General features: G+C 41.4%; 1 protein-coding gene across 6 annotated transcripts in view; it reads right to left on the bottom strand.

The window, feature by feature from the left end:
• The window catches only part of INTU (inturned planar cell polarity protein), an 83,428-nt gene that overhangs the window by 41,090 nt on the left and 17,752 nt on the right, over nucleotides 1–24,586 (bottom strand). For all 6 annotated transcript variants that reach the window (XR_003093086.1, XM_006019738.3, XM_025199139.1 and 3 more), the window contains exons 3-4: nucleotides 11,798–11,883; nucleotides 654–857 (exon numbers count right to left, since the gene is read on the bottom strand). Coding sequence is in view for 5 of the 6 variants with exons in the window: in XM_006019738.3 (XP_006019800.1) it covers nucleotides 654–857; nucleotides 11,798–11,883 (290 nt within the window). In the remaining variant the exon portion in view is untranslated. The remainder of the gene's footprint in view (nucleotides 1–653; nucleotides 858–11,797; nucleotides 11,884–24,586) is intronic.

The following is a 24,586-nucleotide window of genomic DNA, read 5'->3' on the forward strand; positions in this document are numbered from 1 at the left end:
CACAATACGACTTTCCCTATTCCTGAAGAAGGTTGTTTGTGCCCAAAAGCTTGCAAAGAACAATTTTTCCAACTATTTAGTTGGTCTAATAAAAGATATCACATTTACCCAATAACCTGGTCTCCCTCTACATGCATTTTTAGCACAGCTGAAACTCTAAATTACTGGCATTTCATCACAGATAGCTACCATTTAAGTCACATAACTAATACTATCCCACAGCAGGAGATTATCTTGAAGAGGGATGGACCTAGGGACTAGGAGGTAGCCAGGCTACCTGGTTCGTTTATTAGAAAAGTTAAATGAGCAGGGATCCTATGCATTAGTATGGTGCCTTCTATGCGTGTTTAAAACAGTGTGATAAAATTTTGGCAGATAATGATTAAATATTGAAGATATCCCCAATTTATTTGCAGACCTGTGATCTTGTTTGTCACTATGAGATCTTTAGCCATGCTGTATAAATTCAAAATTCAATGAAACATTGCAGACTGGGCTCCTTTTTCTGACATTTCAGGCATACACTTTTTGTGGGAAACCAAATCATGGGAAAATTACTCACAAAATAATCAGTACCACTTCTACTAAAAATCATAGCAGTGGCTAGTATTGTAACGGGTTTCTTTTGTGTTGTTATTTGGTTGGGTACATACCTCGTCTTTAGATGTTTCAGAGTCCAGTTTGAGCGTGAGGTACATAACAATATGAGGCACGCCTTGGATAGCCAGTTGGAGATCTGTGTTATCTTCTCCCCACAGAAGCTTCACCAGATTGTTCATAGATGATTGTGCTTGTTTATACTTTTGTTGAGATGTTCCTTCTGGCTCAAAAACTGAGGTTTCAAATGTAAGTTTCACCTATTAAAATAGTGAAATAGATTATGAAAATTGAACCATGCTGACAGTCTTTGTCATATATCAGCCAAAATAAATAAAAAGATACTTCAAACTTAAGAACAACTTTAATCTCTTAGACCTCTTTTTATGGAAGAGTTCTCTACCATAAAGAGAGAGTTTTTAAACACATGTTCAAGACATAAGCATTCAAAAATCCCTGCTGTTTGAAACAAGCCACTTATATATTCAATGTTATATAACCATCCATTACCAAGGATTAAGCCAGCTATTAAATGCTCTATCAACCATATGAACTATGCATGTGGCCTGGTATGTTTTCATACTTGATTTTTATGGTTTTAAAAATGGAAAAATACACTTATTGCTTGGGATTTGTTTGAACACAAGATCTAGCACTACTACCAGTAGTAGTATGTGTACTACTATGTACACAGTATTTGCCTTGCTTCAAAATGGATGTATTTGTACATTTCAAGGTTATTTCAAGAATATTTTCTTACCATTTAAAAAAAACATCCTTATAGAAAGGCACATGAGAGCAGAAGAATACATTTAAATTTCACTTCAGACCCAACCTTTTCTGTAAATTTTTAACAGACTGGGGTAGATGAATTCTTCACTCCAAACTAACTTGCCAAGATGTTTTCAAATTTTCCTTATCAGATCCATTTTTAAAAAGTACTTAAGAAAAAAGTGTTATATTTAATATTTAACAATCTATTATATACCACTTGCAAATGCAGACATTTGTTAATCACTGATTAAATTAAAAAATTAGTTACATCAAGTAACAAATACAAACATTTGTTACTCGATTTTAAAAACTATAACAAAACAATTTGCTCTACAAAAAGTAGGTAACTTTCAATTTTTGAAAAGTTACTATGATGAAGTTGGTTTTATTATATATTTATGGAAACTATGCATATGTTACCATATATAGCAATATATTACTATATTTCTATGTTATATTATTAAGAGTAAAAATAACTTTTAGTTTTAGGTCTATTTCTTGGATTTTAAATAACACAAAATCCGAGTTTGGTTTGGAAATGTATTCCTACACTCACCTTGACCTTACTTGCTTCTCCAGCTTCTACTTCTTCTCCCTTTGGTTCTGTGTGTAATTGCCTTCTGCCTAATTTCCAGCTCTTGTGAATAACTGAAATAGTCTCGCTGAATTATATAACAACTTAGCCAGTGTTCAGACTCTGTACTCCATTCTTTCCCTTCTCCACCTGCAAGGCACCTTTCATACAGTCCACTACATTCCTCTTTGATAGTCTGCCCTCCCTTGGCTTTTGTGCCAGTTCTCTCCCTTTACTTTTCCTAGCAGGTCTTCAGCATGTTCAGAGAATCCTCATTATCCCATCTTAAACTTCTTCCAACTCAGTCCTTGTTCCTCTTCTATTCTGGCTTCTGTCTTTATTTATTCAGGAGCACTTCAGCTATCATTTCCAGACTGATAACTCGTAGGCCACTCAATGTCTTTCCAACGTCCTTGTGCATGCCCAGCTATCATCTTAAATTTTAATCTCACCAAATGAAAGCTCTTAATCTTTTCCCAAGGCTCTTCCAACCCACCTTCCTGTCTTAGTCGCCATGGACAAGACTATCATCCCTGCCATCACTAAGGCATGCAACAAGGGCATTATCTTTGACTCAGACCTCTCTCCTGATCTTCACACCCAGGCTGTGCCTAAATCTTGCTCATTTCTCTTGCATACTCTCTCTATAATATGGCCTGCTCTCTCCATCCACAACTAAAAACACTCACCCACACCACAACTACTGTAATAACCTCTTCACTAACACTGACAAATTATTTTTTTCCCCTACTTGTATCTATTAAAAATACTACTGGCAAATATCAATTTCAAGGAGTGTTATGTTACCATCTTTCTGTGTTCCTACATTGGACCCCCTTTCCCTAACTACTTGTCTTCATTTTTAGCACTATCTCCATTAGGGATGTAAATACTGATTTTAAAAAATAACCGTTTATCTTGTTGTAATTACAATGATTAAATGATTACATTGGTAGGGGAGAAGAGGAGGGGATATTAGTATCTATATCTAGGCTCTGCAGACCCAAATGCAGCCACCTGTAGCCTCCCCGCTGCCTGCCATAAGCAGCCTGGGCTCCATGGCGGGTGGCAGGGGCCTTCCCAGAGCCTGGGCTGCTTGTGGCAGGAGGTGGGGAGGCTGCAAACGGAACCTAGCTATACTAGACCCCCTTCCATCTCCCCCCTTCCCTCCTACTCGCTCCTCCTCCCTCCCTCTTGCTTGCCCTGCCACCTTACGGTTCCTTCTGGAGCACTGCATGGATTTCCTTTCCCGGCCCCCTTCCCTGCCAGACTGCGCCAACCAATAACTGGCAAGCTGATCAGTTATCACTTGGTTTATCAGTTAAACGACGAATAATTTACCTGTTCACATCCCTATCATCCCCAATGTATTTTGGATAGATCAGCTCCTAACTCTGCTCTGCCAGCAGCATCAGTTTTTATCATCCACTTGTGCTTTCCCTGCATGGGAGCTCCTGTCAGAATCTGCAAAGCCACTTAATTTTTCACTTTTAAATTCTCTCCTTAAAACTCTCCTGGGCTGTGACACCTACAAAGCTTTATAATAAAGATGCAGCTGGTATGCTGATACTGGTACCTATCATGCTGCCCAGTATTTTCTTTTTGTTTCTCAGTGCTCTCCTACTTATCTGTCAGTATGGACTTAGTCTCTTGTCATATACTTGTAATCTAAGTTATTTGGGGCTGGGACATTTGTTTTGCTTTGCTTTGTTCTGTTTGCATGGTGTTTTGTGCAAATAATAAAGGAGACGACAGACTCCAAAGACACCACAAGATGGTGCTACCAGGTTAGCTGTTTCATACTACTACTAATGGGACAGGAAAATCTTTATGGTAACAGTACCTTCCCCTAACGAATTTTTTTTTCTGCTTCAGTCTTGGCCATTCTCCTTTCAGCTTCATTGATGTTTCTGGTTAAGATAATACAGCTGCCACGAAAGTCATATTAAGGAAAAGGTAATCTGAAGATCAAGAAATCTACATGACTAAAAATATGGCTTTTATTATATGCAGACTTGGTAGTGTTGCCTATAGTTAAAGCTGCCTGACACTTCCCATTATAAGATTCTGTTTATTGTTGCTTATAACTTTCCAAACTTTAATTGAAAATTTCAGGCTGAAATTTTCTATGCTCTGTTTTTGCCTCAGGCTAACTATTTTTGGAAAGTTCCAGTTAAACTAGTTCAGCAGTTTCAAAGGACTACATTACAAAAAACTAAGCTCTTTTGTCTATATTAAAAAACTCTCAGCCACCTTACTGAGAAATTATTGCATCTCCCTGCTTTGGAACAGGGACTTGAAATTTAACAGGAGTTTCACCCTAGTGTCAGGAACATGTCTTTGCATTCCTTGTGAAAACTTCCCAAATCTGGCCATCTTCTAAACCCCTGAAAATCACAGGCCCACACACTCTCAGTACAACAGGTGAACAACATCTTCCTGAAATTCCTACTCCACAACTCTCATGCCGAAGAGCAAGCAGCAGAAAAAGGGGAATGGGAAGGAGCTAGTCAGAGAATGGAAATAGAAGTAACTCAGGAGAAGGGGGGGGGGGGGGGAAATCACCCAAATCACAATTTTCACAGATACTTACAGATCATGGGCATTTATACACATACTTGTTTCCCCACGCCATGCCAGCAATCTGCCACTTTTGAGCAGACTTGATTAATCGAGTTTGCTCTGCACATGAGCAGAGGCAAATTGCGTTGCGCCGCATCCAGTTGTATAAGCAGTGAAATGCATGTTAGCACGCAGAAAATGGCGGTGGTGTGCTTTTGAATTTACAGCACTTCTTAAGGCATTTTAGTTCAAAAGTGCGCCGCCGCCATTTTCTCAGCGCTGACGTGCATATTGCCACTTTTACAACTGCATGCGTTGCAGCACTGAGTACTTTTCAAAGTGCCTGGTGCTGTGGCACTTGCATGTGTAAAAATGCCACATGTGTTCCTCGTCTTTTGATTCATCTAATTTAAAACACCTGGGACCAGAATGGAAAGATGTTGAATACTGAAAACTCATTAATCAGAGACTATGTCTGAACTAGATTTTCAGATTATACATGCCTGTGACAATTCTGGCCGTAGACTCTTGAGTCTCGACTTTCTATCAATAAATGGGAATATCAAAATCATCTCTGAATGCTGGAGCACTTTGAAGATAAATTAACATCTGTGATGCTCGCAGATACAAGAATGATGACACCATAAAAGAAGCCCATGAGGAAATTACTAATTTTGCATTTAGTGTAAGGGTTGGAAGCTGTGCAATAAATAAGAGCCGAGACTGAACTGAATTAGGCAGGTTCATGTAAAAAAAACAGTATGTCATGTCATTAAAGACTGTATCAATGCATACACACAAAAGGACCAAATTAATATTGCAAAGGCAACCTTAATCATGGCATTACATAACCTTGGCATTCACGACTTCTTATTCTAAATAATGTTAATTCTCCTTATATATGTTAATTCACTATATACATTGATAATCATTTACATCAAAAATACAAAATCAAAATACTAATTCATCCAATATTCTTAAATATCAGTTCTGTATAGGAGTCAAATGCTATGAATATATGAACAAGTTACTATGAGGTAAGCTAGAATATGAAATTATGACCGTATTAACTACAGGGTTTGTTTGTAACTCTGCAATTAGTTGTCCATAAGCATGTGGAAAATGTTAAGCAGCTTATCCAAGAGCAACAAGTTCCCTCACCCATACATTGGAAAAGAGCATGCATATGGGCAGTTACTGTGCTGTTTAGACCCCTGCAGCTATACCCAAAACAGGATAAGCTTATTATTGGTATAAACCAGATTTAGGCAATGTTTTTTTGTCTGAAGGGCCGAAAAACACCACAATGCCTACCTCGGAAGGTACCAGAGTGCCAGCATGGCAAAAAAAACCAGGTAAAAATTGATGCTGCTGGCAGAGCAAGGGGTACATGGCAGGATGCCCTGCTTGTGCCCTTTGCCCCCCACTCAAAGCCCTTGCCCCACAGCCATACTGCCCCTTGTCCCCCACCCAAAGCCCCTGTCCCCCAGCCCGGGCTCTCTGGCTGCCAGCAGCTACCCCAGCTCTGAGTAGCTGCTGGAGCCCGGGCCGCTTGCAGCAGGGCTTGCAGCATCCTAGCTGCCTGCTGGGAACAGCCCAGAATCCCAGCTGGCAGCAGCTCCCCAGAGTTGGGGCCGGCTGCAGCCAGGAGGCTCCAAACAACTGTGCCGGGCTCCAGAATCAGCTCTGTACCGGCAAGTGCAGGTGCACCTCTAAATGAGCGGTGGGGGAGGGGCCTGAGGCAGTGCAGCCCTGGTCTCTCCCCTGCTCCTGGCACGGAGGTGATGAGCCCGGTGCAGCTGTTTGTAGCCTGCCTGGGCTCTGGGCAGCTGCAGCAGGCAGGATGCAAACAGCTGTGCCAAGCTGCACAGCTCCGGCATCAGCTCTGTGCTGGCAGCAACTGCATGGGCACCTCGGGGTGGGCTGCGCTGCGCTGCCCCACTGTCCGCCCCGAAGTGCACAGCAGTGGCCGCCAACATGGAGCTGATGCCAGAGCTGTGCAGCCCAGCACAGCAGCCTGCCTGCTGCTTGCTGCAGCTGCCCAGAACCCAGGCTCGGTGAAGTGTTTTTCTTCCTATGTCTTACATTACTGTACGTCATTTCAACTGCCCTTTTTTTTTTTCAATCACTTTTTCCCTATCCTGCCTTCCTCTCATCTAGTGTTGAAGAGAAACCCTGAAGTTAAAATGCTTCTAATCCTGATCTTTAAGGGGTAAACTGAAATGGCTTAGAAAGCCAAACTAGAGCATGTGCTACGTCATTAGTGCTGTAAGTCACAGGGAGCCTAGGAAGTCACCCATTAAAATAATGACAATTTTTAACAATCACCCTTTAAATAAGTGCCTTTCTTCTCTTTTCCTACTTAAAAAAAAGTCAAGGAGAAGGAATCCGAGGGACAGTATATTAATTCCATAGTGTGCCAAGTTCTTTGGAAACTTGCTGAAAAGCTCTCTAGAAATGTCAGTTATATTAGTTTGCTGAATGCTTTCAAAATATCTGATTAAAACAGATCATAAAGATAAGAAATAGTTCATATTGTTGCCTTTATGACTACAGTATATTAAAGTCCAAAGGTTTTACAATAATTTCATGGGATGTGAATAAACACAGCCAGCCAAGCTGAACTCAATTGAGTAAATTACTGTATTTATTCAAGCCCATTTTAACATAGGTCCTGATTTTCTTTTCTAAACCATGGTAAGAGAAAAGAAATTTTAGGACTAGTCCCATCAATATACACATGAGCAAAGCTAAACCAGAAGTGGGATAGTCCCAGCAATGATCTCAAATGATCTCTGTATCAAATTAAATCAGATCTCAATGATCTCTGTATCAAATTAAATAACAGCTGGTTTGGTTATAGAACGTTAACAAGTAAGTTCTGTATGGATGTCATGGTATAAATGTATTCCTTTCTCCCAAACTTTTCTGAGTAAGATGTACTTGTTAGTAGCCTGTAGATCATGTTCAAAGATTGCTACAAAATCTTTAAACATTCAAAAAAGAATCTGTTTTCTTAAAATAAGGGTTTTTTTTTATTTGTTTGACTCTTTTGTGTTCACTTTATGACTTGTACAGTAGTAGTGCCCAGAGAAGTGTCAGAATTGAGATATGATGCTAAGTATTATGCAAGCATGCAGGTAGACATGGTTTTTGCCTCGCAGAAATAGTCTAGTTCTGCTAAACTCTCTGTTTGATTAGGGAAAGCAAAATTATGTAAGTATTATTTGCTGATAAGAGAAAGTTTAATCACATTCACTGGGGATGAAAGAAGCGTGGGAATTCTTTTCTGAAAAGGGCAGATAATGAAAAATGTATGTAATTTAAGATTCATTGCTCTTCTGCAATTGTTTCAGCCTATTGATGAAATAACTGAAAACAATATTTTAGATTGACCATAAGGTTGCAGCAGCATAAAGCTGTCTTTTGCAATGTGTAGTGAATGATAACACACTAACTGCTCAGCTTGTGAATGAGCTATTTTTATTACTAAAGCCTGCAAACAAAACCTCTGTTTCTGCAGCAGCATGAAAAGACTGTTTTCAGTATCAAAATAACAGAACCATATATTAAAATTCTCTAAAGGTCTATTTCAGCAATCACTGTCCCGGCTTGACTTAAACTGGTTCAGTAACTGAAGAATAATTGCACTTTAATAAAAGGTTTTGGAAAACCAACATGAGAAGCAGTTACACATATTAAGCATTCACTGTCTGCTTGACAGATTTACTGACAGTAGGAAGGTTAAATTTGCATCTACAGAACTACTATGAAAAAGTTTAAGTGTGAATCCTTGAGCAATAAGCAATTTCTGTGCATACATATTCTAGAAAATATACAATTAAGTAAGCAATATTATCGTCTGGTTTCAGTCATTCAGTGTATAACTGTAACTACAGCAACTCCCTATTTGGTAAAAGGCAGGATATGACAAGGTTCTTCCAACCTGAAACTCTGCCAAAATGTGACCACAATTTCACTAGCTTAATCAAGTGCCATAGTGTTGAATATATTGGAAACCTTAACTGACATGCTAGCACTCAATCTCACTGGAACTGCAGATGCAGTTCTACAGACACTAGTACCAACTTTGTTGTAAATAGCACTACAGTTTTCTATCCATTTTATAGTCCATTAATCCAATCCATACCTCCTTAGCTTGCTTGCGAGAATGTTGAGAGAACCATATCAAAAGCCTTGCTAAAGTCAAGGTATATCATGTCCACTAGTCCCTCTGCATCCACAGAATCAATCATCTCATCATAGAAGGTGATCAGGTTGGTTAGGTATAACTTGCCCTTGGTGAATCCCTGCTGACTGTTCCTAATCACCTTTTTCTCTTCCAAGTGCTTAGAAATAGATTCCTTGAGGATCTACTCCATGATTTTTCCAGGGACTGAGGTGAGGCTGATCAGTCTGTAGTTCCTTGGATCCTCTTTCTTCTCTTTCTTAAGGATGGTGTAACAAGTGGGTGTCCCAGGGCTCTTTGAATCATTGACCTGCCCACTTGTCTCAGGGCTAACCGCCCACCTACCATGCCTTTGATGAATCCAATGTAAAGTTTACAACAAAGCAGGAGGCTGCCCATTTACTTGCCCTGATGCCAAGGGCCTATACATGGCTCCGAAGCTCCCCTTATACCATGTCCCATGCCTCGCAGACGGCATCCTTGGCCTAACACTCAGCCTTAGCATACATGGCCTAACACCTGACCTATAATACAGAGTCCTCACTCTAGGACCCGTATTCCAATGCCTTATGTTGGGACTCTCACAATCCCTGTGCCCTTACACTGGGTTCACAATCTGATTTACTCAGGGCTCCCTGCCTGGTTTGGTATCTTCTTGGTCCCCTGCTGCCCCAACACTAGGCCTCAACCCCCTGCCCAACACTGGGCCTTAATCCCCTCGCCCGACACTGGGATTCAATCCCCTTGCCCCAGGAGCTTTACACCCAGCTCCTTCATGGGCTCAGGGCCCCACACCCCTGGATCCTCACACCCAGCTCCTTCATACACTTCAGGACTCACTGTGAACCTGGGCTCTGCCTTAGGTCCCTTCACACGACCTGGGCCCTGCCTCAGGCTGCACTGTAAGCCTAGGCCCTTGCTTTGTCTTTGGGGTTTGCTCTCCTAGTCTTTCTCCTCCCACAAGGCAGCGGGGGTTGAGGCTTTCTGGAGCACCATACGTGCCCTTCACTGGGGAGGCACAGGTGTGGTATTCCTGAGGACTGCCCCGCCACTGGCAATCCCACCATACCATCCAAACCCAGCAGGGTGTAGTTTTACGTCATGCCCCAGGACCAGGAAACTCCAGCCACCCCCATAGTTTCTTCCCTGTACCTCCAAGATGTTACATGAGCAGCAGGGAGATGTTCTCCCCTTGGCTGCTAGAAGCAAACTGCTGGCTCCACAGCTGAGAGTGTACTTTTATCCCAAACAGCTGGGCCCTGTTCCCAATCAGGTAGTTGTGCTTGATTGGGAGTGCAGCCACCTAAAGGCTGCTCTGCTGCATGCCCATGCCCCTGCGTGTAACAGAGCACAACCTGTGCTCTGTTACAGTTGGGCATTATATTTGCTTTTTTCCAACCATCTGGGACCTCTCCCGATCACCATGAGTTTTCAAAGATAATGGCCAGTGGCTCTGCAATCACATCATTCAATTCTCTCAGAACCCTCAAGTACAACCCGTCCATCCCCATTAACTTGTACACATGCAGTTTTTCTAAATAGTCCCTATCCTGTTCTTTTGCCACTGAGTGCTGCTCACCTCCTCCCCAAACTGTACTGCCAGGTGCAGTTGTCTGGGAGCTGACCTCCCAGTCTGGAAGTTGACAATACTCTCTTATTGTGGGTGGTGTCACATGGTAGGGCAAGTCCAATACCAGGCTGATCCTCATTTGTGGGGGCAATATAAATTATATTAATACTGGGACTATTCTAAATGTCGATAGTAAAGAATAGTCATAGGATCAAGGAAGCACATATGAGAGCTTTAAGCTTTTTATCCTTGACATATGCAGGTCAGCCATGCCCCTGGCCCCAACCCTGCATAAGGGCACTTATTTATCCATTGATTGAAAGCGAGAGACACCATAATATAGAGCACATGGAATCAAATGTTTGTGTATTTTCCACTAGAAAAACAAACCATCGAAAAGACAAAAATCTACATTAGACCATGTATGTAACACTACAGTACAAGCTAAATTTAGCAACTATATAATAAAAAACATTGGCAGAATATAAACATATCAGAAAAGTTGGAGTTTTCTGAATTGTCAGTGATTCAAGTGTATACAACATTTAACAGATAAATTTTTATTTTATGCAAAACAGAATGACTGAACATGATTTTGAATCATCAGCTATGAATGTTTTTTCAGTGGAAGCGACATGGATCAGTTTACTAGTAGGAAGCTTATCCAGGTTTGTAAAAACACAAAATGAACTATTTCTACACTGCTGAGAGCACACAGGCTGTACATCAGAGGTCAGAGAGTCTATTTGTTCTTTTCCCAGTTGTAAAATATACTTATATCATTTGGATTCCAGGGTGCTCAATCTGCTAGCAGACTAAAGATACTGATAGAAGAATGGATTGGAACCTCTTTGGAGTCCAAGATCTCTATTTGTTTCTTCATCTAAAAGCTGTTATTATCTTTAATAGTGCTATTTGTGAGCTTGGGGGAGTTTTTTTTTTTATTTTTGCCCTTGTAACTTTATAGCCATCATTTATATTGACAAAAAAATGTTTTATTTTCCTATATATGTGTCTATACATATAATAATCTTTATTATAAGACTATCCTAAGATTCACATTGTAATTTAGAAGTTCTTTGACATTCATTCCTTATCACAAATATTTCCATTCTACTCACTAGCTAGCCACAATATCTCACCCACAAACCATTTTCTAGTTGACTCCTCTGTTCTTAGTAAGCTTTCAATATTTTCTCTTACCCCTGCTTTTCAAAGACCATTAAACATAGCCTCGCTATTCCAGTTATCCACTATGATCAAGATATCACAACATGATTGTGTTATTGGAGGGCTGGGGGAGAGGGAGAATTTTTTTTTTTTTTTTTTAAAGAGAGATTACTAGTCGGAGCTACAATCCTCAAAATGATCATAAACTTGGATCTTTCCACATAGCTAGTATTTACATCTGGTTAAGAGTTACTGCATGCAAAAAGAGTCTCTGGTCTCCAACAGAACCAATACATGGTATGGGAGAAGAAAAGTTCATAATAAAAAAACACAGTATACTTTAAAAATACAAGTACTATACCTGCATAGGATCTGGAATGCAAGACAAAACTCTTTCTATATTTTCAGAATTCACATCAACGTCATTTACAGCAATAAGGGCATCTCCTGGAGGCAAAAAAGCCATAGAAGTAACAGATTTAAAAAGGTATGTTCAGACATAATACACAAATCAACAATGTTCTTTTAAAATTGAAAATGCACCCTAAGCTCTAAGATCTACCCTAAGACAACTATAGACACCTCAGTCTAACACCAATAGTATCAAAGTTTTTGAAACAAAATTTAAAATAAAGTAATTCAAAGCATAGAGATCAATGTAAATCAGGATAATCACTGTGGAATTGCTAAAAGTGTATTGTACCAGACCAACCTGACATACCTCTTTGGTAACAGGCATTTAGGGAAAGGAAATGTGACACACAATCTATTCAGGATTCACTGTAACTTCTGGTTGAGTATCTTGTATAGGAAATTAATTAAAAGTCGCAAAGATGGGGAAAAGTAAAAGAATTGCAGGTTCAGTAAAGGACTGGCCAATAGGGAAAAAACAATCATTGTTCTTAAAAGAAAATAACTGGTTTGGAGGAAGGATGCCAACAGTTCTGAAAGAATCAGTCTTGGAACCAATCTTATTTAATATTTTCATTTATGATCTTGCCACAAAAATTATGGACACACTAATGAAATTTTCTGACAAAGTTTGGAAGCATAAGTAGTATAAAAGAAAAATGGAGAAAAAGAAATGAAATGAAATGTAATAGTACAAAGTGCACTGATAAATATCTACTTGGGAGCTCATCAGCTGAAAATGACAGAGAAGGAAAAAGATGTGTGTTAATCATCTCGACTGTGAGCCACTGTTGTGATCTGGCTGTGATTGAACAAGACAGAGTGCTAGGATACATCGAGAAAAATATTTCCACTAGGAAACTATGAATATTCTTTTAACGAGGCACTGGTGAGACCTCATTAAGGAGCTATGTATAATTCTGGCTGCCTGGGTGCAAGAAAAATTAATTCAAATTAGTTCAGGCATATGGAAAAACTATTGGTATGATCATGTGGAGAAGCTCTCTCACAAGAGAAGACTAAAAGGGCTTGGCTTGTTTAGTCCACCAAAATAAAGCTGAGAGTCAGGGAGATTGTTTTGGAGAAAATATTGGGAATGGAGTAGGCTATTTAAGTTAAAGGATAACACTAGCACTAGAACAAATGGATACGAACTAGCCATGAATAAATTTATGCTGGAAATTGGAATAAAAATATCTAACCAGAAGACAGATATTCTGGAAAAGACTTCCAATACAAGCACTGACAATAAAAAAACAAACAAACTAGGTTTAAAATGGAGCACAGAGTTAACAACCGGAATGATAAGAAGTATTTAATTGAGATGGGTGACTAGACTTGATGATCCAGGAGGTTCCTTCTAGTCATATATGCTTAATATCCTTCCCATCAGAGACAGATACTTAGTCAAATAAAAAAAAAGTTCAGTTCCATAAAGTGTGTTGATTACTAGCTCATTCCTGTAAAAAACAAAACAAAACAAAACAAAACAAACAACCCCCCCCCCCCCCCCCTCCCAGGAAAGACAATTTTACCAAATTATGTATACCAGTCTCTACTGGTATACATAAGTATACCAGTAGAGTATACTTATACTATACCAGTAGTATAAGTACTTTGATACCACGGTAATATGTGCACTACCCAGGGCCAATTGATTTAAATTGAGTTGATTTAAATCAGGAAACCAAAAGCCTGATTTACATAACTGATTTTAATCAATTTTGTGTGTGTGCATGTGCGTATTATTTTTTAAAGAAAGGTTTATTTTCATTGGTTGATATGACAACTAAAACATGTTGCTTTACAAAGAAATATAGTTTTTACAGTAGATTTGTACCTATGTTTCCTAGGTACACAAATTGTGTGTGCGCATGTGTGTAATGTAGCTTAACATATATGGATTGTTAGAAATTCTACATTTTAGTATGTTATAAAATGCTGAAATACATATTATTCACTAGATTAACTTTTCTCTCATATTTATATCAAGCTACATTAAGATGGCAACTTGAATTTAAGAAACACAAAACCAGCACTTCAAATTTATTAAACAAAACTTTAATGTTTAGATACAGAAACTTTTTTTAAATCAAAACATGGTGCTCATTTACAACTGGTTGGTCACATCTACACATGCCATTAGAAGGCAACAATAAACTGCAGAGCTTATTGATCTGCAGTTTATAGTTCCTAGGAAGCTTCCGGGGATGCAGTTTACACGTGCACCTTGACTGCAGCACATTGAGATGCACTGCATCAACCCCAGCTGGCAGGTGGTCCAGGGAGTTGCAGAGGGGCTGGCTGGGGCACAAGGGTGTTTCAGCATGGGACTAGGCAGCAGGCAACCCCAGCACTGAAGCACCCGTGTGCCCCAGCCAGCCAATCAGTGTCTACACATGAGTTGCTGCACACGAAAAAGTTCTACAGGATAGGACTTGTATTTACAGTATTTACAGTATATAGGACTTGTATTTACAAGTCCTACCCTGCTGCAGAGTTTATTACTTTTGTGCATCCTAACAGAGGCACACATGTAGTGCTGACATGTTTACTATGTACTTAATCAGTCAACTGTACAGTAAATGTCTTGTGTAGACGTGCCCACTAATTTATTAAATACAGTAAAATCACTGTTATCTAGCATCCCCGGGGTAAGGAGATTGCTGGTTATGGAAAAACTACAGTTATCCAAAATAACCCGGCAGGGTTTTCTGATAATGTGGAGCTGTGTGTGGGGGAGGGGGGGGGGGGGGGGGGTAACAGTGGCCGCACGCAGAGCAGCAGCAGCTGCAGAGTGCAGCACAGAGCGGCACTCGGCGCAGGGCAGTGGATACGGAGTGGCTGTGCAAACTCTGCCCACCCCCGCCCCGGTCTGCCTGGCGGAGCAGGTGGAGGGAATAACGCGGAATAATGGCAGCGCCGGGGGGGGGGGGGGCCGGGCGGCCGGCGGGGGCAGGGTGGTGTGTGGCAGCAGCAGCTGCCGTACGCAAACTTTCCCCCACCCCCTCCCCACATCCAGCTAACTGGCTGGAAATTCCAGTTAGTAAAGTATTCCAGTTATTTAAATACCTAATAGCAGAGATTTTATTGTATTGGTATTAACTGTTGCAGTATTAAAAGTATGAACCATGGTTAGTCAACTGAGTCAGGTTTTTCAGATCACCCTGGAGCAAATTATTTAAAATGCCTAGGTGAAAGTCATTTAAACTTAAGTTCCTACTTGCCTAATTCTCTTTAAAAACGAGGCAGTCATTTTTTTACCTAGGCTGTTTAGAAATGTTTTACCCCATTTCTCTCAAGTTTTTAGAACTCACAAATCTCCTCTTCCTCCCCATTTTTATTCATCGACTGCAAGAGAAAAAACAAGCTTTCCTGGTTTTTTTCAAATCCCTATTGATTTCTCAGCTTTGCATGAATCAGCCCAAATGAAGAAAATATTCTCTCTTTCTGCACATGCAGAAGAGGCTACTGCTGGTAAAAGCTGGTTCAGCACTTCAACAAACTCTGGTTCCAGGTGCTTTGCTAGTAACGTCCACTGTTCAGTGGTGTGACTTTCTTGAAAATACCCTCAGCAAACATGTACTGCTTCAATGTTCACCTCTAGCTCTGAAATTTATTATATTTAGCATAATTGATGGGTGATTAGTAGATGCCCATGTCAGAGCTGCGTTTTCCTTTTTGGCAATTAGGCATCTACCCTGGTATTTTGTAGTAAGACTATTGGGAAGAAAATGAGATGGAGTAAGTACTTGATCCACCTGCTTCTTAACTGCCTGCAATTTAACTTTGCTGTTGGACCTGCTTAAAGTTTCTTTAAGTTCTTCCAAAAGTGCAACAGCACCTGCAATACAGCAGCAATCTTTCTGTAGTTTATCCAAGGTGATAGAAATAGGGTTTAGTATATTCAGTATATTCATAATATCTTCTATATTTCCCTTTAATCCAATGTTACTATTCTAGCCATGATATTTCTATCAATTTTGTTATGATTGTCTTCACAGATGTTCACCAGGATAGCCCAGTTCTTAATAAATAGCTCAAAACAGTCAACCACTGAATTCCATCATATACCTTGGGGGAGAATTAGACTGGATCCCCCAGTGTCTGCTTCTCTGTACATATGTGAAGGGACCAAAATGTCCATTTAACTGACGTACCAAGAACGCATCAGAAGCAATGGGTTGGTAGTTACTGAGCAGATGGTTGTTCTACCATGAAATTAAGAATAAGACTCCATTATGGGTACAGAATCATAAGTATTCATAATTTGAAAATAATCAAAGCTTGGATAGAATAAAACAGGAGTTTGATACCATACAGGATGGCTCAGTGGATAATCCTGATCAAAGAGTACACATGATAGTTTCTGCTAGAGTCAGAGGCCAGGTTCTAACTACTGTGATATCGTTGCTGATTCTCTGCATCCAGTGGTATAGACCTTACAACCCTTGCAGGATCAAGCCCCTAATACATGAAATATCATGCCATATTTCTGAAGCTTTACCTCAGAATTTAGATATTTTCCCCCTCGTTGTTAGGAAAAAAAAAAAAATCAGTGTTCAATTCCAGAAGTTTCAGTAGAGGCTCAATGACTCAACATATTGCTTTATTTAAATGATTTTTAATAGAGTATACTAAATCTATACCACAGCCTATGTTGTATTAAATTCAAATGTCATTTTAAGATGGTTTATTTTTTTAAAGGAAAACTTAAAATTATAATTTAAAGTCCCATTTAAATTTTAAAACGTCTCATTTAAATTTTAGAAGTGGAGTTTTTAATTTTTTTAAATCGTTAAATTTTTATCCACCCTGGCACCACCCAAATACTCAAACCATTATGAAGATTTAGTCTAACATTTCTATCAAAATAATAATTAAACCAGAGATTAATTCTAGCATTCAACCCCATGGCTACTAGTTGAACTAGAAGTTCTCTTTTAGGGAAATACCAAATGTCCATTCCAAGACCAGATGGCCCATCAAGGTAGCGTGGCTCAGGTACCCGAACTGCTGTAACAAATAGCATACGAGGACTGATGTGGCTAGCATCATACTGTCTTTGACTCCTTAGCCCAAATGATTAAGTACCTATTTATAGCTGGGTTGCCTGGGAATAGTCTTTAGTGCAAGTTTGACCTCACCCCTCTGGATTCAAAGCAAAACACTGTTGCTACTCTGCCACCATGCTCCTTCAAAGAGATGTGCTTCAATTAAAACTGTTTTCTTCCTTTCTATTAAAGGTTTATAAATGACAGTGGGTTTTCCATCTCCTATTTAAACTGTCCCAAAGGCTTCTGTAAGCCTTGATAGAGCATGGATTTGTGCAGCCATTGATCAGTATATATAGAAATTATTAGGGGAGCACCTTAGAGATTTTTTGGGCCTATACTAATGAGTAATTTTTAACGAGCCATATCAGCCTATACTGATCCAATTGTCGATATGCAGGAGCACAGCCCGGCAGCATGGAGAGCAGCATCTGGCTGATAAGTCTGTTGTGGGGGAAGGGGTGTGGTGGGGAGCAGTTAGAAGCCCCTGCGGTGAGGGAGGGAGTGGGGTTGGAGCTGTGGCAGGGACAGGCACTGCACAGCTGGGACAGGACATGGTATGGAGCCGTGGCTCATCTGGGGAATGCAGGGGAGGGCAGCTCCTGCTGTTGGATGCACCCTGGGAGGGCATGGGAGACATTTGCCCCCTGGATCTGTGCATGGGGCAAGAGTGGGCTGCCACTGCGGGCTGGGCCAGGGGCAGCACTAGACTCTTCCCAGTGAGGGGTTGGGCCAGGCTGCTCTCAGAGTGGGCAGCAGTGGTGCTGCTACGGGGGGGGGGGGGGTGTGCAATGGAGAATTTTGGGGTTCCTGTAGCCCACCCCTTAAAATCCCCCTCCCAGCACCACTGCCTCCTGCCCCAAACACAGCCCTGGCCCAGTCCACCCCACTGGAAAGAGCCCAGCACCACCACTGGCCCCAGCCCGCCACAGCAGCCCACACTAGCCTCATGCACAGATCGAGGGGGCACACACCTCACCATGCCCTCCTGGGGTGCGTGCAGCAGCAGGAGCTGCCCCCCCACCCCCATACCCTCTGAATGAGCTGCTTGCAGCTCTATCCCATGCCCCGCTCCAGCTGTGCAGCACCCAAACCCCTTCCTTCCCCCATGCCCTTCTCCCACAGACAGACTTACCAGCCAGACACTGCTCTCCACACTTCTGGGATGTGCTCCTGGCAACCTGTGTGCTGTGCTGTGCTGCAGCTGCGCACATGCACATGGCATTTATTGGTGACATTCTTGGCCACATCAGCCAAAAACGCCAATCGCCAATAATGTCAATTTTCCTTTTATCAGAGCCAATATAATATGGGACCGATGTATTGTTGCACCTCTAGAAATTATACAGATGCCCATTATCATTATCAGAGTAAGCCTAAGTGGGCACATCTACACGTGCAATTAATGCAAAGCCATAAACTCTGTTGCTTGTCATACTGGAGTTTATTGCTCCTGGGCAGGCTGTTTGCATGTGTACCTGGGACCACAGCACACTGAGCGAGGTTGGAGCAGCCCTGGCTAGCAGGGAGCCTTAAAGTCAGCCTGCCACTCTGGGGCTGCTCCCCCTGGCTCAACATGCTGTAGAGGGGCTAGCAGGGGCACAAGGGGGCTCCAGTGCAGTGCTAGCCAGCAGACAGCTCCCGCACTGAAGCACCCTCATGCCCTAGCCAACCATGTCAGCATCTACACATGCGGGGCTGGGAAGTAAAAAATTCTGCAGCAGGATGGTACTTGCATTTATAAGTACTACCCTGCTGTGAAGTTTATTAGTTTACTCCAGTCTAACAGCCCTGAATGTGCAGACGCCGAGACATTTACTGTGGAGCTAATTAGTTAACTCCTCAATAAACATCTCATGGACATGCACCCCGTAACAGCTTGAGCCATAGATCTTTATGGCTAGAAAGCAGATCATACATGAGCTAAGCAGAAGTGCTGGGAAAGTCAGAAGTGCCTAGCTTCTAGGCACCTCACTCAGAAAGTCAACGAAGAGGAAAACAATAGATAAGATAGTAAAGTAACAGCACACGAAAACAAAGGTCTGAGTGTCCTAGTATTACAGGTCCCCCAGTCTGGTGGGAGCGTCACAATGTCTGGTGAAAATAGGATGTGAATGACATCATCTAAACAAGTTTAGTGATTGTTGGAACTAGAAAGTGTATGTTGTAAACATAAGCTGTTTTGATTAACGTATAAAAGGGGTCTGGGAATCCTGAATACTTTACAGTTTGATAGGGGCCATATTTTATGCTGATGCCTTGTCTCGCAAATAAGCCTCGCTGGCACTGGGTATGGTGCTATTGTTTGGTTGTTTGTGAACAATAAAACCCAAATGTCTTTGTTACTAATAACTAGAGCCTAAGGTCTTTTATTGCAACTAATGAGGTCATTAAAATTAGTAATAGTGGTATAGTATCATCAATGGCATTCTGATAGAGAATGAATAAACTATCCAAATGGAGGGTGCCTGACATAACTGGTACTACTCCACCCCTGGTCACACCACACATGACAGGAGTCTGACACTGGTGACTGACTGGAGTGCACTGACAACAGCTTTCTAATCTCTCTTAAAATAATGTACCTTACTTTCAGTTCATTGACTCTCCCCACCACCCAATAGGTGCAGCTTCAGTCTCATTTTCTTTTCATACTACAGGAAACTAGTTTGAGTAGATTATAGTTTGCTTGGTTGAATGCTCCTTCTGCAAAAACTGAAGGAAAGCTAAATAGGAGAAATAAGTTTTTTATTTAATTTTCAAAGTGATTGACTCCACTGTCATTCTTTTCTTCTTGTGGAAATAAACTAAAAACCTGAAGTGCTGCTCTTAAAGAGTTAACTGAAAAGCAAGAGCAAGTTTACTTGGATCCAAAACAAACTCTTTTCTGAAGTACAAAGACTACTTTAAAAAAGTTCATGCAAACCACCTGCAAAAAATAAACTGTTGCCCATCAAGTGAGTACAGCATATGTGTCTTCTATTAACGAAAACTATTAATAGCTCCCTTTGAGAAAGAGAATTGCCTACTAAAAGGTAGTTAGATCTTCTTTATAGAGATGAAAAACTAGTGTACAGAGCTAACAGCTTTCTTCAGTTATATATTTTTCTTCAGAACACATCTGAAGTAGATTAAGTTCCTGCCTCACAGTTCTTCTCTTTTTTAAGTGTTGTTTAATCCAATCTTCCCTTCTTAGCATCTTCATTAGGAAGGATGGCATGAACAGTAATGGCCCTCTGCCTCTTTCATTTAGCAGTGCAGCTTGAAACTTAACTAATACATAAGCACGACACCATTTCTTTGATCATCTCTCCTTGGTAGGGGAGATCAATGCTGCAAAGCAGAATTCCCTGTATGCCTCAGCCACCAGAGGTTCCCAAGAACAGCAAACAGGAGAGTGCTTGCTGGTTGTCACTCCCAGTATGTAAGGCAGCAGTAGGCAATGGATTTCAGCTAGTGGGCCATTTAATGAGTTTTAGTGAGCTATCGAGGCATGCACACAAAATCTTTCAGAACATACCATTTGAACAAATCATAGATAAAAACAAATCATATACTAAAATTAAATTATAGTAGATATTTGAACGTTATTTGAAAAAATATTGTGTGTCCTGATTTATGTTTTTTTGGGTAGTGTATATAGAGGTGATTGAATAATAACTCAAAATAAAATCGTACTTGACACCAAACTCTGGGGCAAAGCATCCACACCTGAAGACAGGAGGGCGGATCCAGGCTGACCTGGACAGGCTCAGCAAATGGGCGCATGAGAACCTGATGGTGTTTAACACTGAAAAATGCAAGGTTCTCCACCTGGGGAGGAAAAACCTGCAGCATCCTTATAGGATCAACAGTGGCTGAGGCATACAGATCAACAGCTGGCTAGCACTATGGAAGAAAGAGACTTGGGGGTCATAACTGACCACAAGATGAACATGAGCCTTCAATGCGATGCTGCGGCTAGTAAAGCGACCAAAACGCTGGCTTGCATCCATAAATGCTTCTCAAGCAAATCCCAGGACGTCATTCTCCCCATAGTACTTGGCCTTGGTGAAGCTGCAGCTGGAGTACCGTGTCCAGTTTTGGGCCCCACAATTCAAAAAGGACGTGTAAAATCTTGAGAGAGTCCAGAGAAGAGCCACGCACATGATCAGAGGTCAGGAAAACAGACCTTATGACGATAGGCTGAGAGCTATGGGGCTCTTTAGCCTGGAAAAGCACAGGCTCAGGGGTGATCTGATGGCCACCTATAAGTTTAGGGGTGACCACCAGTATCTGGGGGAACGTTTGTTCACCAGAGCACCCCAAGGGATGACGACGAGGTCGAATGGTCATAAACTACTACAAGACCGTTTCAGGCTGGACAAAAGGAAGAATTTCTTTACTGTCCAAGCCCCCAAGGTCTGGAATAGCCTGCCATCAGAGGGGGTTCAAGCACCTACATTGAACACCTTCAAGAGAAAATTGGATGCTTATCTTGCTGGGATCCTATGACCCCAGCAGACTTCCTGGTGTGTGGGTTGGGGTGATGTTTGGGGGGTAGGCGTGCATGTGGTGGGGGGGGAGGGAAGGAGAGGTTGCCCATGTGCTAGGTCACAGGAGCTGGCTGTGGGGAGTAAGGAGATGAGAGCAGGCGGTGCATGCAGCAGAGCTCATCCAGCCAGGGCGGTACAGGTGTGATCACCCCCCACCCTCCATTCAGCCAATAGGAGCCCTCACAGTGTTCCACATGGGGCTACGCCGCTGCTACCACCCAGGGCAGCCCGTGCCACACCTGCCCATACCCACCAGACAGCACTTCACCAGCCCCAGCCAGCGTGCACAGTTTCCCAGTGGGGCTGTTGCCACAGCCACCCAAGTACTGCTCACCTCCCCTACCTCCAGTGGCTCCTCCTCCTCCTGCCCCTGCTGCACTGTTCGGGGCAGCAGGTAACACAGGGAAGCCATGGCGATATGTGCTAAATAGCAGATGTCCAGCTAGGCTGGGGGGGGAAAAGCTGCAGCTGGGCAGCTCCTGCCCCCGCATATGGGGCTTCAGCTCCAGCTCCCAGCTACCTTCCATCACTTGGCTGCCCTGCACAACAAGCAATGACCTGCAGGCAGCCGAGTGGGTGGAAGGCAGCTGGAAGCTGGAGCCCCAAATGCTGAGGTAGGAGCCACCCTGCAGCAGCTTCCACCCCACACCCTCCTGGCTTGATGTCTGCTGCACAACACATGTCCCCATGGCTTCCCTGCATTACCTGACATCTGGAGTGGCACAGCAGGAGGAGGACGAGAAGCTGCTGAAAGCAGGGAGAGTTGAGCAATACCCAGGCAGCTGTAGCCATGTTGGGAGGAGCCCTGCAGGGAAGCTGTGTGCTCTGGCTGGGGCCACAGACTCTCAATAGGCAAGAGTGGGGCCTAGCCCCATGCAGAACAATGCAGGGGAAGCCGTGGGCAGATGCAATCAATTGGAGGGGGTCTGCCCTTGGTCAGATCCAAGCTGTTGGTGGGCTGAATCTGGCCAATGGGCTATATTTTGCCCACTCCTGATGTAGAGAGTTGGCCAAAGCACTGAAGGATGCTAGAGGACCATCAGAATGTGGACATGTCTTCAACTGTGCATACCTCTACCTTTGCTGTTTGCAGCACTCCAAACACATATGAAGCACTTCAGATGGTAAGTCTGCCCATGGCCTTAGGGCTGCTGAGTATAAGTTAACAATACTGTCACTGTTACCACATTTTAAAGATGATGGAATGGTGGCTGAGTTACTTTGCCACCAAGGAGAGTGCACCTAAGAGCTGCAGAGCTCAGGAGTTTCATGACTGCAAATGAGTTGTTCAGCCTCTATCAATACAGAGATTATGAACAAGCAATACTAAGTGGCTATGTTAAAAAAAGGGTTTTTTTGTGGATTAGTATAATTGGCAGAACTAATTTTGTTCATTACTTCAGTTACATATACTATACATTTAAAACTGTTAAAAAACTAAAGAATTTGAAACTCTTACTGCTGGGAAGACAGCAGTCAAGTCTTTTAATGTTCCAAGAGAGAAAGTTCAAACCAGCTGTACACATTTTTTGTGGGAATGCAGTAAACACCTTAACATTTAAGAAAGGAAAGCTTTTATACCATACCATTAGATGTATAATTTTCAAGGAATAGATAACTTTTAACTGCCTTTTAAAAAGTAGTATTTACATGCAATAGACTCAACATGTATCATCATTTGACACCTAACTGTTCATGTATTTAAAACTTTAATTCTAGTGGTAAATATTTATTCTATTCAAGCTGTAAAAATGGACGTGCATGCTATAAATAGAGCACCTTTCCAAGAGGCTCAGCTAAAGCAATTCCACAGGTGGTCTTCATTGTGTTAAAGAATGCTTTATCATCTTTGAGAACTACCCAAAAAGGATTCCTGAAGGTGCACTCTTCCAGTAAATGCACAGAGAAACTTAACTAAAAAGGTCTGAAATGTTAGCAAAGGATTATTGGAAAAGAGGGAGCACTGCCCAAGATTACAAATTCTAGCAAGAACATGTAATTTAGAAAATATGGCTAACATTTCTTGACTACAATATCACCTTAAAATATGGCAATTTAAAAACAAAACAAACAAAAAAAACCCCACAACAGTAAGAGATTTCCACCCCTTTGTCCATCATACAATAACAATTCAATATAAATTTGAGTAATTAGTTTAGGTACTTTGATACTAGGTGGGCTCTTCTAGGTTTTTGCAATTACCATTTGGTAATAAAGGCATTATGTGCATTTAAAAATGAAGGCTTAATGGAGTTGAACTTAAATCTGCTCCTACTGAATTTAAGCTAAATCAGAATAAGAGTGCTAATCCATTATTTTGCAACTGCTTAGCCTGGCTTAAAAACAAAAAACTGTGTTAAATTGATGAAATGCTGCAAGCCATTGTTTCCCTCATGGTTCCCAATGTGTATTCCATTACTCCCAGCTGGGCTTCAGGTGTAAATGAGTGTATCATTTTAGGACAGTAAGGTTGTACAGATGACACAGCATATTGATGTTTTTAATCATTTTGATTATGCACAGGTGAGTGTGTGCGTAGGGGGGGAGGAGGAAATCTAGGTCATTTCTAGAGAATTGATAAATATAAAGTTAAACAGCCATAGAGCAGAGAAATTCAGTGGAAATATTCCATTGTTTACCTAGTTCTGAAAAGCATAACTAGATTTTTCTTTTCGTAGCTTTGAAGCCAATCCAGCCACATAGTTGCATGCAAGAATTCGGGTTTTTTCAGTTACATTTTTTTACTGTAAAGTGCATAATGTTTTATTTGACTTACAGTTCTAATTTGTTTTCATTTCTCCCAGCAAATGCACTTTTGAATTAATGTACATTATGGAGTATATCAATACATTTTCTAAGAGGCTAGACAAAATTACAGTAAGGCGAAGCCATCTCCAGTTTTCGAAGCAACTCTTGTGAAATAGTAATAAAGTAGAGAAAGCTTATTACAGAAGCAGCTTCAAAAAGATCAGAGCTTAAGTCAAGAAATATATCATAAAGAAAAATACATGTTTCTTTCTTCAAGGTATACCATATGGTACTTCCCTTCCAGCAGACACAAAAAAAGCAAAACAAATTGAGCTCTGGGGTTGAGAGAGATATATACATATACTTACTTTCTCATTCTTTTTTTTTTTTCTTTTTTTTTTT

Source organism: Alligator sinensis, unplaced genomic scaffold, assembly GCF_000455745.1.
Source record: "Alligator sinensis unplaced genomic scaffold, ASM45574v1 scaffold544_1, whole genome shotgun sequence".
Taxonomy (NCBI): domain Eukaryota; kingdom Metazoa; phylum Chordata; order Crocodylia; family Alligatoridae; genus Alligator; species Alligator sinensis.